This window comes from Panthera tigris, chromosome C1 (assembly GCF_018350195.1).
Source record: "Panthera tigris isolate Pti1 chromosome C1, P.tigris_Pti1_mat1.1, whole genome shotgun sequence".
Taxonomy (NCBI): Eukaryota; Metazoa; Chordata; class Mammalia; order Carnivora; family Felidae; genus Panthera; species Panthera tigris.
The window spans coordinates 205,527,297-205,541,268 of record NC_056667.1 but is presented as its reverse complement, the minus strand read 5'-3'; the positions used below and the strand labels follow the sequence as shown (position 1 = coordinate 205,541,268).

Genomic DNA, 13,972 nt, shown 5'->3' with positions numbered 1-13,972 from the left:
TTGGTGTATCCTCATATAATGAGATTTTATGTATTATTAAACTCACTTGAAATCCTGACTGTGAGCTACTACATAACTTGCCATATGTGGTCATATATATGTAACTGTAGATCACGTGTGTGTGTGTGTGTGTGTGTGTGTGTGTGTGTGTGTGAATAGTGTATGGACTACATATAATGTATTATGTGCTGTACTTGTGGGTCCTGGTGTATTTCTCTAGTTTGTCCACCTGATTAACCTTATGAGGTCATTTGAGAAATACTACTGAAAATAAAATAAATAATTACATTTCCCTGGAGCACAAAAGAAGATAAAATTACTAAAAAGTACTCTTTCGTTCTTTTCTCCACAGAACCATTCGAGTATGGCTGAAAAGAGACAGCGGTCAGTACTGGCCCAGCATTTACCACACAATGGCCTGTGAGTAGCTGAGCTGTTCCACTTGAGGAAAGTGTGCCTAATGCCTTTGATGATTCATATTTCAAATACTTATTTTTTTGAGAGCAAGAAAAGTGTGTCTAATGCTTTGATGATTCAAATTTCAAATATAATTTTTATTTTTGAGAGGGAGAGAGCGTGCCAGGGAATGGGGGGTGGGGGGAGGGGGAAGAGAGAGGGAGAGCACCTTAAGTGGGCTCCGTGCCCAGTGCGGAGCTCCATCCATGACCCTAGGATCATGACCTGAGCCGAACGCGGGAGTTTGACGCTCAACCAATTGAGCCAGCCAGGTGCCCCCGATGAATCAAATTTCAAAATGCCTGATTAAAAGGTACTACTAGGGGCCCCCGGGTGGCTCAGTCGGTGAAGCACCTAACGCTTGATCTCAGCTCAGGTCACGATCTCACAGTTCATCCCCATATCAGGCTCATGCTGATGGCACAGAGCCTGCTTGGGATCCTCCTCTCCCTCTCCCTCTCCCCCTCCCCCTCCCTCACTCCCCCCCCTTTCTCAAAATATATAAACATTAAAAAATTTTTTTAAACAGTGCTACTAGATTTCAAAATGAATTTCTTAGTTGCCTCATACCCCAACAGACGATGCTAAATCGCGGGAAGACTTCTTTTCTTTTGCAAAGGAAGTTGGGTCTGCTGGCTTAACTGAAGCTGAGTTGAGCAAAACTGAAAAAAGAAAGGAGAGGTGGGGGGAAGGGCATGCCCGCCACCCCCAGGTTTTCCTCTGTTTTTATTTTGCCAACTTGCATTATTAGTGACCGTGTACTTGGTAATAGCTGATCCTGGCACTAAAAACGAGCTCTGTGCACCCCCCCCGCCTTCATAACCAGCCTCCGGCCCGGTCTTTTCACAAACTTCCGGTACTACTGAGAGATTGGGTCCAAAGTACAACCCTTTCTACGCAGAGAACTTTCTCAGGAGTTAAATGTGTTCAAAAACTCAATCTAGAAGATAAAGCCTTTGCACTGGGATTTTGAAATCGCCCTGGGATGCAGTGACTTAAAATTACACTTAAGTTCCAGCCCTTTGTGCAGATGTCAGCAGCACTGCCTTCCTTCCCCCCCACTCCTTCTCTTCATCCTTTCTTGAAAAGGAAGCCCCGCAGCAGAGGCCTGGGTGCCACCCGGGCCCAAGCTGGGCTTGGATCCTGCCGTCCCAAACGGCCACATAGAAGCCATCCTTGGCTGCTAATTCCTTAATGAGGCATTTTCCTCGGTTAAGGGTTCCAGTATTCAGAGGACCCCCTAGGAAAAGAAAAAAGGCTTTGGGGCCTGCTTGATGCTGTGTTACGTCTGAACACCGCTGTAAGGTCCTTGCCACTCGCTGCACACACTGTTGACTGCGTTCACAGCTTTCTTAAGAGTTAGCCCAGAGCCAGTGGGGCGTGTTAGACACCGATTCCGAGTAATCAGTCGGGGTCATCCTTCCGAGGGCCTCTTTCCTTGGCTGCGCTTCCTCCTTTGTACGTCTCTTGCAGTGTGTGTGTGTGTGTGTGTGTGCGCGCGCGCGTGTGCATTCGGGTCCTGCAGTCGTGCTCAGAAACAATTAGTAGTCCGTCAGGAGTTTCCTTTTTCTGCCTGCCCGGGACAGCTTGGGCAGGCTGTGCACCTCCTCTGTCTTGGTGGTTAGTCACTGAAAGCGAAGATACCGGGACAAAGATAACCATTACAAAAGGAACCATAAGACTTTATGAGACGTAGCACCTTAGAAGACTCCGCGAAAAGCTAATCATAATTGAGGACTATGGACTGACTGTTGCCCGCGTCCACACACATAGGGAGCGTGCGTCACCTTGCCTGTCCCCTCTCAGCGGTGATGACCGATGGCTTGGCAGATGTACTCATGGAGCCCGTCTGGGAAATTTTCTGGGGGGGGGGGTGTTGGAGCAGGGTAGAGGCGTCTCTCAGATGGGTAACTCCTCACCTGCAGTGGCCCAGTGATGGCCCTGACGGCCGGCAGTAGCCACAGCCCGAGGAGGTCCTGCCAGTGCCGGGGAACATTTGTCATCCTCGTGGACAGTCTTGTTAATGCTGCCACTCTTATTCCTCCCTCCCGTCCCCTCCTCTCCCCCACACCTGCACTTCACATTTTGGGCACAGCTTCACGTCCCCGAGTCCTCAACCTTGGAGTCGTTTGTGCTCCTTGGAATAGAGACTTTGTCCTGTATTTTGCTCACTTACTCCTCGGTTTGTGTGCATCCCAGATATTTAGTACAGCTTTGTAATTTCTCTCCCCAAACCTGGCAGTGGAAGTGTGCGCTCTTTCTTGGCTTTTAGGTCTCAGGCCCGTGGCGTGGGCTCTCTCTGTTGCCATCCCTTGCTAACCTGGCTTAAGTGTCCCCCCTGGAAAGTAGCTCCCAGAATGCTGCGGCTGGAAAGACCAGTGACAGCTGGGGAGAACAGGCCCAGCCTCTCCGTTGTCGGTGGCTGCCACCCCCATGTTTGCACCCAAACACATTCAGCTTGGTGCTTCCGGATGCTTCTGTGTTGTGCTCCACTGGAACTGCGTCCCTGGTGAAACTGTGAGAACACCGCCGGCAGAAAACAGGGCGAATGAATGCTGAGACATGACTGTTTCGCGATGACTTTTGTTCCCAAACGGGTTTCAAAATGTGACAAGTGGCAGTTGGTTCTGAACACCGTCTGCGGGTTGTCTGGTCGAGGACGCGCGAGAGGCCATCCACCAGGTGAAACTCTTTCTTGGGGCCTGACAGAGTGAAGGAAGCCGCCCCTTAGCGTGCCGCTCTGTGCACTCGAGTCGCTCTGTCACTTTACCTCACCGAGCAAAAGGGACTTTCACAATCTGCTCTAGCCAAGGGGAAAATGGTCCCTCCTCGTGTCCACATCTGCCAGGTGACTCGTGCCTCATTTTTTCGGGTAGGACCTTTCTGTGAAATCACACAGCTCTGCAAGGGAGGGGGTCTTTTCACCGTTTGGTCAGCGAGGGAACCGATGCCAGAGGGGTTAAGCCCGTGGCTTGTGGTTGGGATTCCAGTCCCTGCCGTCTGGCTCCAGAGCGATGCCACCCACCGCAGTCACGGGGTGGGCACTGACTTTTCCTGCAAAGGGCCGGCCAGCTAACATCCAGACATTGAAGGCCACACAGCCTCTGTGGCAGCTGCTCAGCTCTGCCGCTATGGCATGAAAGCAACCATAAACAATGCATAAATGAAGGGAAAACCCAAAAATACCTTTATTTACAAAACTAGAGTTGGAAGCATATGAGTTTGGATGGCAGTGATGCCTTTTTAAAAGGCCACTGAGTTAAAGATGTATGTGTTTTGCGTGTTTATAAAACCGTGTGAATATCCAAACTTTTTTTTTTTTTTAATTGCTTATCTCACTAGAACCTTCCCTTCTAGAAAAAAGCCAGGACAGGGGCGCCTGGGTGGCTCAGTCGGTTAAGCGTTCCACTTCAGCTCGGGTCATGATCTCATGGTTCGTGAGTTTGAGCCCTGCGTTGGCTCTGTGCTGACAGCTTGGAGCCTGGAGCCTGTTTCGGATTCTGTGTCTCCCTCTCTCTCTGCCCCTCCCCTGCTCACTTTCTCTCTCTCTCTCTCTCTCTCTGTCTCTCTGTCTCTCTGTCTCTCTGTCTCTCTCTGTCTCTCTCTGTCTCTCTCTGTGTCTCTCTCAAAAATAAAACTTGAAAAAAAATTAAAAAAGAAAAAAGCCAGGACATCTTTAGATGCCAAACAAATAAGTTAGGGAAGCTTTTTTTCTTCCTTTTTTAAATGTAAGAATTCTCTAGCCTCATAAAACTACTCAGCACGTTGTAAATTTTACACGAGGGAGGATTTTACATATTTATGGACAGTTTGTTATGGGGGGGTTGGACATAAAAAGAATCGAAAGAAGCTTAAAACTAAAGTGTTAAGATTTTGTTCCAACCTAGAAGTAAGCAAAAATGACGACAGTGAATCTGAAATCATCAACGCGTGTTTGGTTTGCCAAAGATAATTTTATGATGGTTATTGAAGAGCACAGTGAAACCTTGGATTGCAGATACCTTGTTCTGTGAGTGTTCTGTAAGATGAGCAAACATTTCTCATGAGTTTTTAAAAATTTTTTTTAATGTTTACTTATTTTTGAGAGAGAGAGAGAGAGAGAGAGAGCAAGCAGGGGAGGAGCAGAGAGAGAGAGGGAGACACAGAATCCGAAACAGGCTCCAGGCTCTGAGCTGTCAGCACAGAGCCCGACATGAGGCTCGAACTCATGAGCCCTGAGATCATGACCTGAGCCGAAGTCGGACACTCAGCCGACTGAGCCACCCAGGCGCCACATCTCATGAATTTTAACTTGATAAACAAGCGATATCTTGCAGTACAAGCAGTAGGTGATGCCAGACATCACATCACAACTGAGCCGATGGTTCTTGAAATTCGCTTTGATATCTGAGTGCTTTGGATTACAAGCACGTTTCCAGAATGAATTATGCTCGCAAACCAAGGTTTTACGGTACATTACACTAAGATACATATACCTTTGGGGTTATAATTCTTAAACTCGATTGTTCTTTTTTTTTTTTTTTTTTTTAATTTTTTAAAAACTTTTATTTGTCTGAGAGAGACAGGCACAGCATGAGTTGGGGACTGGCAGAGAGAGAGAGGGAGAGAGAGAATCCCAAGCTGGCCCCACGCCGCCAGCACAGGGCCTGATGTGGGGCTCTTGCTCACGAAACCACAAGATCGTGACCTGATTCGAAACCAAGAGTCGGATGCCCAGGTGACTGAGCCACCCAGGTGGCCCTAAACTTGGTCGTTCTCTCTAGTCCCCCAGTTCAGTGTGGTGGATGAGGGGTACGGACTTCAGTCTGTGTGCACACTGCAGTAACACCTGCCTTCCAGCTGGGTAGTTCTCTGCACTTGAAAAAGCCTCTTCCCATCATCTCATCATGCAGCCATCTATGTCTTTGCCTTCAGGTGCAGTCCAGTGTTCGAGTTTACTTTTGTCCTTCAGTGGAAAATGTCAGCCCTTTCTAGAGAGAGAACCTTGAATTAAACCATTTTCAAATGGTAATGCCATTGATAAGGTTTTTTTTCTTTTACTTTTTTGTAAGAAGGGTTACCTCAAAGTAAGCTCAAGTTTGTTTCACGGTACGTATTCCCTCACGGTGGTTCTCGCATGGTCAATTGAAATTCTTTAGGCTGCAGCGAACCCAAACATTTCAAGTGTTCCATTTCACAAATCATTTTAATTCTGATTTTTAGCAGAAGGAGATGATTTGGAGTTTCTCCTCTCTGTGACTCATTCTCTGGAATGAGAAGGAAGGGAGAAGGGAGGGAGGGAGGGAGGAAGGAAGGAAAGAAGGAAGACACGTAGAACCTGGAAAGGGCTGTGGATGTGAGAAGAAGCAGGTGCTAGCCCAGTCACATAACACCACTGTGCACCTTACCACTGCAGTACTCCAAACTGAGGCCGTGTGTGTCATCGCAAAGGGACCCCCCCCCCGGCTTTTTTTTTTTTTTTTTGACCGTCGGAAGAGAAAACATAATCCCAAAGTGGCTTTCCTAACTTGGCTCACATATGCTGTGGAATCGGAATTCTGGCGCTGGGAACCCCTTTTCCATGATTCCAGCCACTCTGTTACCTGTGATGGGGAAGGGGGGTGGGGCAGGACGGCCTGCTGAGTTTAGGGAACAGATTTCTCACTCCGAGCACCGAGCACCGAGCACCAGTCTGCGGACTCCGTAGCCTACAGGTGGGCATTCCAGCCAGATGAATCCGCATGCCCGCTTGCTCCGTTCAGAGATGCAAAAACAATTGAGGAGATTTTTTTGAGTTGGAATTTTATTTATTTATTTTTTTTTTTATTAAAAAAAATTTTTTTTTTAACGTTTATTTATTTTTGAGACAGAGACAGAGCATGCACGGGGGAGGGGCAGAGAGAGGGAGACACAGAATCTGAAACAGGCTCCAGGCTCTGAGCGGTCAGCACAGAGCCCGATGCGGGGCTCGAACTCACAGACTGTGAGGTCATGACCTGAGCCGAAGCCGGCCGCTCAACCGACTGAGCCACCCAGGCGCCCCTGAGTTGGAATTTTAAACTGCAGCAGCAGAAAGAACTTCGATAGGAACTTCAATAATGGTTAATAACCATTAACTTTTCCGTTTACATCGTTATTTTCTACAGAACATTCTTGCCCTCTTTTTTAAACCTAAATCGTGTATGCTTTTTAAATAACGTGTTCTGAACAATGACTTAGAATGCGTAGCTTTGCCTTTAATATGGTCTTTGTCTTTCTGGCAGCTCCTTGCTCTGCTATGGCTTACCATCACGACAGCAGACGGATATTTGTGGGCCAGGATAATGGAGCCGTCATGGTAGGTTGCTTCCCAAGTGCATGCGTTACATTGACCACCCCCCCCCCCTCCAGCGTTCACGCCCGTTGGACGGTTGAAATAAAGAACGATGGATGCCTGATTGTTTGGCATCAAAGATTTTTTTACTTCAGTATGGGTATTAGGCCTAAAAATGGATTAATTTTAATTAGTGCTTATTTTTAAACTAGTCACGGAGCTCAGAATGTTTTCATGATTGATAGTTTGGTGTTCAGCCTAAGCCACAAAGCACAGCTTTCCTAAGGTGAATGTGAGGCCTACAGCAGCCCCATCCTTGAACCGTGAAGGGGGCCAGGCGGGGGGTGGGCATGATGGCCTGTGTGCACACGCGTGCACGTGTATGTAAGTGTAACCGTGGAGAGAGACAGAGAGCAAGGTTGGTGACTGGTCATTGAGCCAACAGCTTATATGACCGTTTAAGGCAGCGCTTCTCAAACTACCTGTGGCGAAGGGCTAGATATTCAAAGTTTCAATAGATTGTAGGTATTTTTATGATTCTAATTGCGTGGGTGTATGTATGTGTATTTTCTTAATGGAGGTATAATTCGCGTGAAATTTCGCCAGTTTAAAGTATGTAATTCACTGGTTTTGTAGTATATTCACAAGATTATACAACCATTAACCTTCTCTAATTCCAGAACATTCTCACCACCCCCACCAAAGAAACCCGTACCCGTTAGCAGTCACTCCCACGCCTCCTTCTCCCAGCTCCTGGTAATCACAAATCTGCTTTCCGAGTGCAGAGATTTGCCTGTTTTAGACATTTTATGTAAACAGTCACATAGGATGCGTTGCCTTTCGTGTCTGGCTTCTTTCACTCAGCATGTTTCCAAGGTTCATCTGTGTTGCGGTTTGAATTAGCGCTCATTCCTTTTATGGTGGAATGGGATTCTGTCACGTGGGCATAGCAGCCCTTCACGAGCCTTTGTGCTTCTTCTGCAAGGCTGGCAGTCGTGTCCCCCTTCCGTTGCTGGATTTAGTGGTTGGAGTCCTCGCTGTTTCTTCCTGGCTCCAGCTGAATGGGTGTCCATTTCCTTGATCTTTTCAAAGAACCGGTTTTGGTTTCAGTGTTTTGTTTTTTTTTTTTTTTTCTTTTGTTTTTCCTATTGTCCGTTTATTTATTTCAACTCTAATTTTATTATTTTCTTCCTTCTGTTTGCTCTGGGTTTAGCTTGCCGGATTGATATTTTTGACACCACCTTGGTGCAAGTGAGAACATCCACGATTTCATCCTTGGGTGTGATAACAATATGCTCAGCACCAGGGAGGGGCTGGGGGGCGATGGGAGAAGCAGTCTGAGGCCGGGTCGTGTCGGGCCTGGTGGGTCTGGATAAAGTTTTAAGTTTTGTTGTCGACTCTGTGGGAAGCTCTACGGGGCTTTCAGCAGGCAAGTGACAGGATATCATTTATGCGCTCAAATGATCCCTGTGGCTGCTTGGTGGAGAATGGATCAGTTTGGGGGGGCAGCAGGAATGGAAGCTGGACGGTCAGGCTGTGACCCTGGGAGAGAGGACAGTGACAGGGACAGTGGACAGAAGTGGGTGGATTTGAGGTGCGTCTGGGAAAGGTCGGTTGTGGGGAGGGGAAGAAGAGGAGGAGGCTGGTGATAGCCAGGTTTCTGGCTCGAGTCACTGGGTACACAGTGGTATCATTTACTGAGAAGACAAAGGCTTGGGGGCGTGTGGGGAGGGGACATTTGGAGGGAGAGAGGACAACGAGGAACCCAGCCGTACAGTTGAGAGACCAGGGGGATAAGCAGTGGCCGCCCATGCCAAGTTAGCATCAGATATGCAAGCCTGGAGCCCATTGGGAGCCTCGGCTGTAGTCCTCAGCATCGAGGGTGTTTTTTTTTTTTCAGCTGTAAGAATGGCTGTGTTTACCTGGGGAGAGAATGAGCAGAAGGTAGGGAGAGATCGAAGAAAGAGGTGAGCCATTCCAGAGCGGTGGGGAGCAGGTTTAAGAAGCCAGGGGGCTACGTACAAGGCTTGTCTTGAATGGCTGCAAGATGAGGAAGTCTCTGCCCCCCCCCACCCCGAATCTTAAAAGTTTTAAATAGTGGCCTTCACTGGGTTCAGTCACGTATACTGTCCAGATGGTCCCAACAGCACGTCGCCATCAAGGCTGTGTCCTTGGGACAGCCTTTGGGAACAGGGGAGGCCAAGTGACACACGCTTACCAGAGACCAGAGAAAAGGGTGAGGGGCCTCTGACTGCTGATTGCAGGGCCCCAGTTCACGGGCCAGCTGGTGGTCATGTCCTCTCAGTGACCTCTCTCGACAGCGAACCTCAGGGTCAAGTACATTAGGTCATCACTGCACGAAGGGGAGCCGTTGAAGAGCAGTAAGCCGGGGAGCATAGACTCATCAGGTTTCTATTTTTGTGAGCTTAGCGTGCCTGTATGTGGAGTTCGGGGGGACAAGGGTGAAACTGAGGCGGCCCGGCTAAGAGGCTACTTCAGGACCCCAACGTGAGACTGCGAAACACTGGGGGCAGTGCTGGAGAAGAGGTGATGGCTTCGAGAACTGTCTGGGCAACAGGCTTGATGTCTGGTGGGATGTGGGTGCTTAACAGAGAGCTGTGTGAAAATGGCTTCCAGGTTTTTAGCCAGGATGGTGATGGTGAGCAGTCAGCTGCCCTCTAAGAAAAGATGCTGATACAGAGGGGAAGTTGATGAGGTCCATTTTGACAGTTGGGTCCGTGGGCCTGAACCTCAAGGGTTTGGTCTGGAATTGGGAGTTCTCTGAACATAGGTGTCAGCGGAAACTGCTAACAGTGGCCGGGCGGCTCCAACAGGTGGGTTGAGAAGAGCCGAGGGCCAAGGTCACATTCCCTGGGAATAGCAGGAGGGGAAATCAGAGGGCTCGGAGCCCATGGGGGAGACGGAGGCGGAATGGGCAGAGCCGGAGGACAGCCAGCGAGGACGCTGTGGCCGTGGAAGCCAGAGAGGCAGGGAAATTCACATGGGGGTGAGTAACTGTCAGGTGCAACACAGAGAGGATGAGGTCAGGCCTGGAAGATGACCCTGGGGACATCCCAGGAAGGGAAAGCCCTTTCTCTGCAGTGGTGGCAGCGCCGTGCGGGCGGTGGGTGGAAGAACGACCAGGAGAGAGCAGCTGGAGGGCCCGAGGGCAGCCAGTGTGGGCTGATCTCAGAGAAGGGGCCGAAGAAAGTCGGAGGATTGTTAAAAACAGTTTTGTTGGTTTTTTTTGCTTGTTTTGGTTTTGAAACGAAAAGATAAGAGGCCTCGAGTGTGTGGAAGAGCCAGGGAGGAAGAAGCCGGTGGAAAGGACAGGCCCCCTGCCCAAGCAGTTCACTCAGCGGCGGGCAGGGTCAGGCTTGCTCAGCTCCTCGCCCGTCAGTCTGGGGCTGCGGTGAATGCCTCACGGAGCCATAAATGCAAATGTTCTCGTGTCTCTCCTGAAAATTTTATAGGAATGCCGTGCCAATGTGCATGCACGTGTGTAACCAGAAGCCACGAAGCACAAATAATTTCTCCAGTGGTGGCAGTGGTTGCGCATTGATTTCTCCAGGGACCCTTCTTGTGGCTCCCGGTTCAGGGGTAGATTATAGAACAGCATAGAAAAAACACACAGCTCTTCAGTGCAAAGGGGCAATGTGAATCCGGTTTACTGTTCATTAGCACATGATCTGTAGATTTTCCACCCAATACAGATGAGTATATATACAGTGATATATACTAGTACATTTATACTGGGCATATATACTGTATATTATATATATTATCTTACATCTGAGGATATATAATATATATTATAGTACATATATGAACACACACACACATATATATGGTAATATATACTGGTACATTTTTGTACTTTCCAATACCAAGATGGAGAGCAAGGGATCAGTATTCCTTTGTGAGTTTTTTTTTCTTTTTGTCAACAATTCACAATGTCCATGTTACTTAGAGTCTTAAGAACTTATCACTTAGCATCGATCAATAGAATTCATAGTGCTTTTTCTTTAGAGTTGTGTCTTCGTTTTATGCTGAAGCTGATTTTTTCATTAACAAGTATATACTTTTATTTTTTCCTATTTATAAAGTATTGCCCTGTCTATAAAAAATTAGGAAGATACAGGGTATTTTAAAAAAGCAAACCACCCACAACCTCTACATTTCCTTTTTTTTTTGTACGTGTTCTGTATGAAATATATGTAATTTCCCCCTTACATTGCTGAGGTACCCAATGCCATATTTTCAGTGTAGCTGAGAACTCTGTTCATAATGGGTCTTTGTAATTTTGCTTTACGGACGTCATCTTGAGGAATGCTCAGCGTAACCAGGACTGCAAAATTAACAAGCCCTCCTCTGCAGTGGAGGGAGAAGGAATACAAAGCTCTCACTCGCAGAGGGAGAACTGCAGAAAAGTACTGTGCTGGTCCGCAGCACCTTCCGTATTCGGTCTGGTCCCCAAAAGAACTAGTGGCTTGAGGACAAGCCTGATGAAAGAAGCAGTTCCATAGTATTCTTCTAGAGTTAATCTTGAGTCCCACCTCTGGCCATAGCTAGGTTTGGATTTTCCTTTGTTTTGAAAGTTAAGTTCCTGTTTTTAAAACCATGACTGTTTTCTTATTGCATGTGTTTACTTTTAGGAATTTCATGTTTCTGAAGATTTTAATAAAATGAACTTTATCAAGACTTACCCAGGTAATTATGATACACACACATACTTACATATATATGTGTGTAGATAGACACACACAGAACTAGAACACTGCCTCTTATGATCAAAATTAGGTTTCACGTGAACTTTTTAGTGGTGTTTCCCCAATTATACAGGAGGCTATTAAGTCTTAGAGATATTTGCCATCCTTTCCTGCTTATCCCCGTTCAAAATTTTCTATACTGTTCCATTGGGTGCATGATCGGATTTAATTTACCCATTCTTCTATTTTGGAGCATGGGTAGTGCTTCCATTTTTCGCTAACACACACTGACGTGTATGACAGTGTATATATACATAGGTGAGCGTATGAAACATTCACACGCGCACACACACATACACAGGTATGTGTGCGTGTGTGTGTATGTGTGTGTGTGTCTTGACTATTATTCTGACTCTAATCCCCTAGCCCTGGGTTACTTCTGTTTAAGACAGATGCCTAAAAATGGAGTAGCTGGCTCAAACATTAACAAGTTTTTTAGTGCTCTAGATTTCTTTTATAAACTTCTTCCCAGCAATAGTGTGAATTTTTACAATCCCACGAGTAGCTGAAAGTATCTGCTCATCAAATCTGTACAACGTTGCTCTTACAAATGTTTTTTGCCAGTTTGATAGTCAAAAAGTTCTCAGTTTAAAAGTTACTTAAGCTTTATTTAGTGTTGATCATTTGTGATCTTTTATGAATGTCTGTTGATGATTTTGCCCATATACTCATAGAGTTGTAGTGTTTTCGAATTAATGTATGAGAAAGAGTCCCTCAATTCTTTTGAAGCAGCCTGTACAGCTGAGAGCAAGGTCAAACAGTTTCTCTGTCCAGCCTCTAACTTCATTCATCAGACTGGGCATTTATTAAACACCTGCTGCATGCCAGGTCCTATACTAGATGAAGTAGACTAGACAGGTTACTGCCCTAGTGTGGCTTGCAATCAACCTGGAAACGAAAGTATTTGACAGGTCACATGATAGAATGCCTTCCTTTTTCTCAGCTGTTATTTTGGAATACAGAACTCCACACTTTGTCTTTATAAATAACAAAAAGTTTCAGACAAACAGAAAATATTCCAGAATCAAAATGCTTGCACTATTTTTTAATTTCAGAAAATTGAACTTCTCCTGCTCACAATGTCAGTGTTTTCTAAAAGGTCAAAGTACTAAAGTGATAGACTATAAAAAAAACATTGTTCCTTTAAGAAAAGACTACCGCATTCCATATGGGACTGATAATTAATAGCAAAGGAAAAATGTTTGTTCTCTTGAGTACAGCCAAAAAAAAAAAAAAAAAAAGTCTGTTCTTTGATCTGTTGTTGGAATCCCTCTTGAGCATCAGTCTTCAGTGAGCTGTGCTTCCCATCGTCCACCCAAGTAGGGACACAGGGCAGCTGGGCCACGGAAAGAAAGCGTGTGGTGCTGAGCTGGGGCTGGGAAGGTCATCCGAAAGCTGGCTCACGGAACCCCGGGCGTTTCCGTGGTAGGGTAATTGAGACCGTGAGCCCCCAGGCCAGCCGGCTCGAGAAGGCGCGCGCCTCCGTTGGGATTCGGAAGGTCACGTTTCTTCGTGAAGGGCGCAGACTTCCCTTTGTGTTCCCGCAGCTCATCAGAACCGAGTGTCTGCGATTATCTTCAGCGTGGCTGCCGAGTGGGTGATCAGCACCGGCCACGACAAGTGCGTCAGCTGGATGTGCACCCGCAGCGGGAACATGCTCGGGAGGCACTTCTTCACTTCCTGGGCTTCGTGTTTACAGTATCCTTCAGCGGGCCGGCCCTTCCCCTGCCTGGCGCCTCCTTGTCGCGGCCGTTCCTTTCGAATCTGATCGTGAATTGGCGGTTGAGATCCAGAGATTGAGCGATTCCTGCGTACTTCACATAAAATCCAAGAAGTTCTGTGTCCGCGTTTCTTTGGTGTAGAGTTGGTTGGTTTACTAAAAATCATTATCAGATGAATTGCCGTTCTCTGCCGGGAAGTACTGTCTGTTTTTAATACAAAACCTTGGAAACCTAAACCTCCTTAACCCCCCTCACCCCCTCATTCCTTTGCATTTCAAGGTGAGAATAAAGACCTTTTTGTTGAATAAAGAAAAACAAAAAGGGGGTCGATCTTTTATTCGATCATTTGCAGACCCTGAAAGAATATAATAAGGATTTGTGACCCTGGAGTTCATAAATGGACTTAAAGGAGTTTTATAGTTGCTCGGCGTGTATGTGGAGGGGGTTCATAATCCATTTAATATTCTCAGAGATGCCTTAGGGTCCTCAGAACGCTAACAAATTGCTGCTTTCACAGTTTTCTACTACTGTCTGGAACTTGTTTCCTGTAGAATTTGCCCTTAAAGGCGACCCGTGGCAGCGGTGTATCTCAGGGACGGTGCGCTCAAGGCTGTCAACAGGCAAATACCCCCAGAGTAGTTCCTTTTCCAGAGTTGGATGTCTGGCGCGGTAAATCCCTTTTTTCCACGGAAAGCCTTTATGAAAAATGTTTGCTACAAATGAATGCACAGCAT

General features: G+C 46.8%; 1 protein-coding gene across 2 annotated transcripts in view; it reads left to right on the top strand.

Moving 5' to 3' along the window:
- Nucleotides 1–13,972, top strand: part of WDFY1 (WD repeat and FYVE domain containing 1) — a 45,791-nt gene that overhangs the window by 15,856 nt on the left and 15,963 nt on the right. For both annotated transcript variants that reach the window (XM_042995462.1, XM_042995463.1), the window contains exons 2-5: nt 353–420; nt 6,699–6,772; nt 11,404–11,458; nt 13,065–13,215. In XM_042995462.1, the coding sequence (XP_042851396.1) occupies nt 353–420; nt 6,699–6,772; nt 11,404–11,458; nt 13,065–13,215 (348 nt within the window). The remainder of the gene's footprint in view (nt 1–352; nt 421–6,698; nt 6,773–11,403; nt 11,459–13,064; nt 13,216–13,972) is intronic.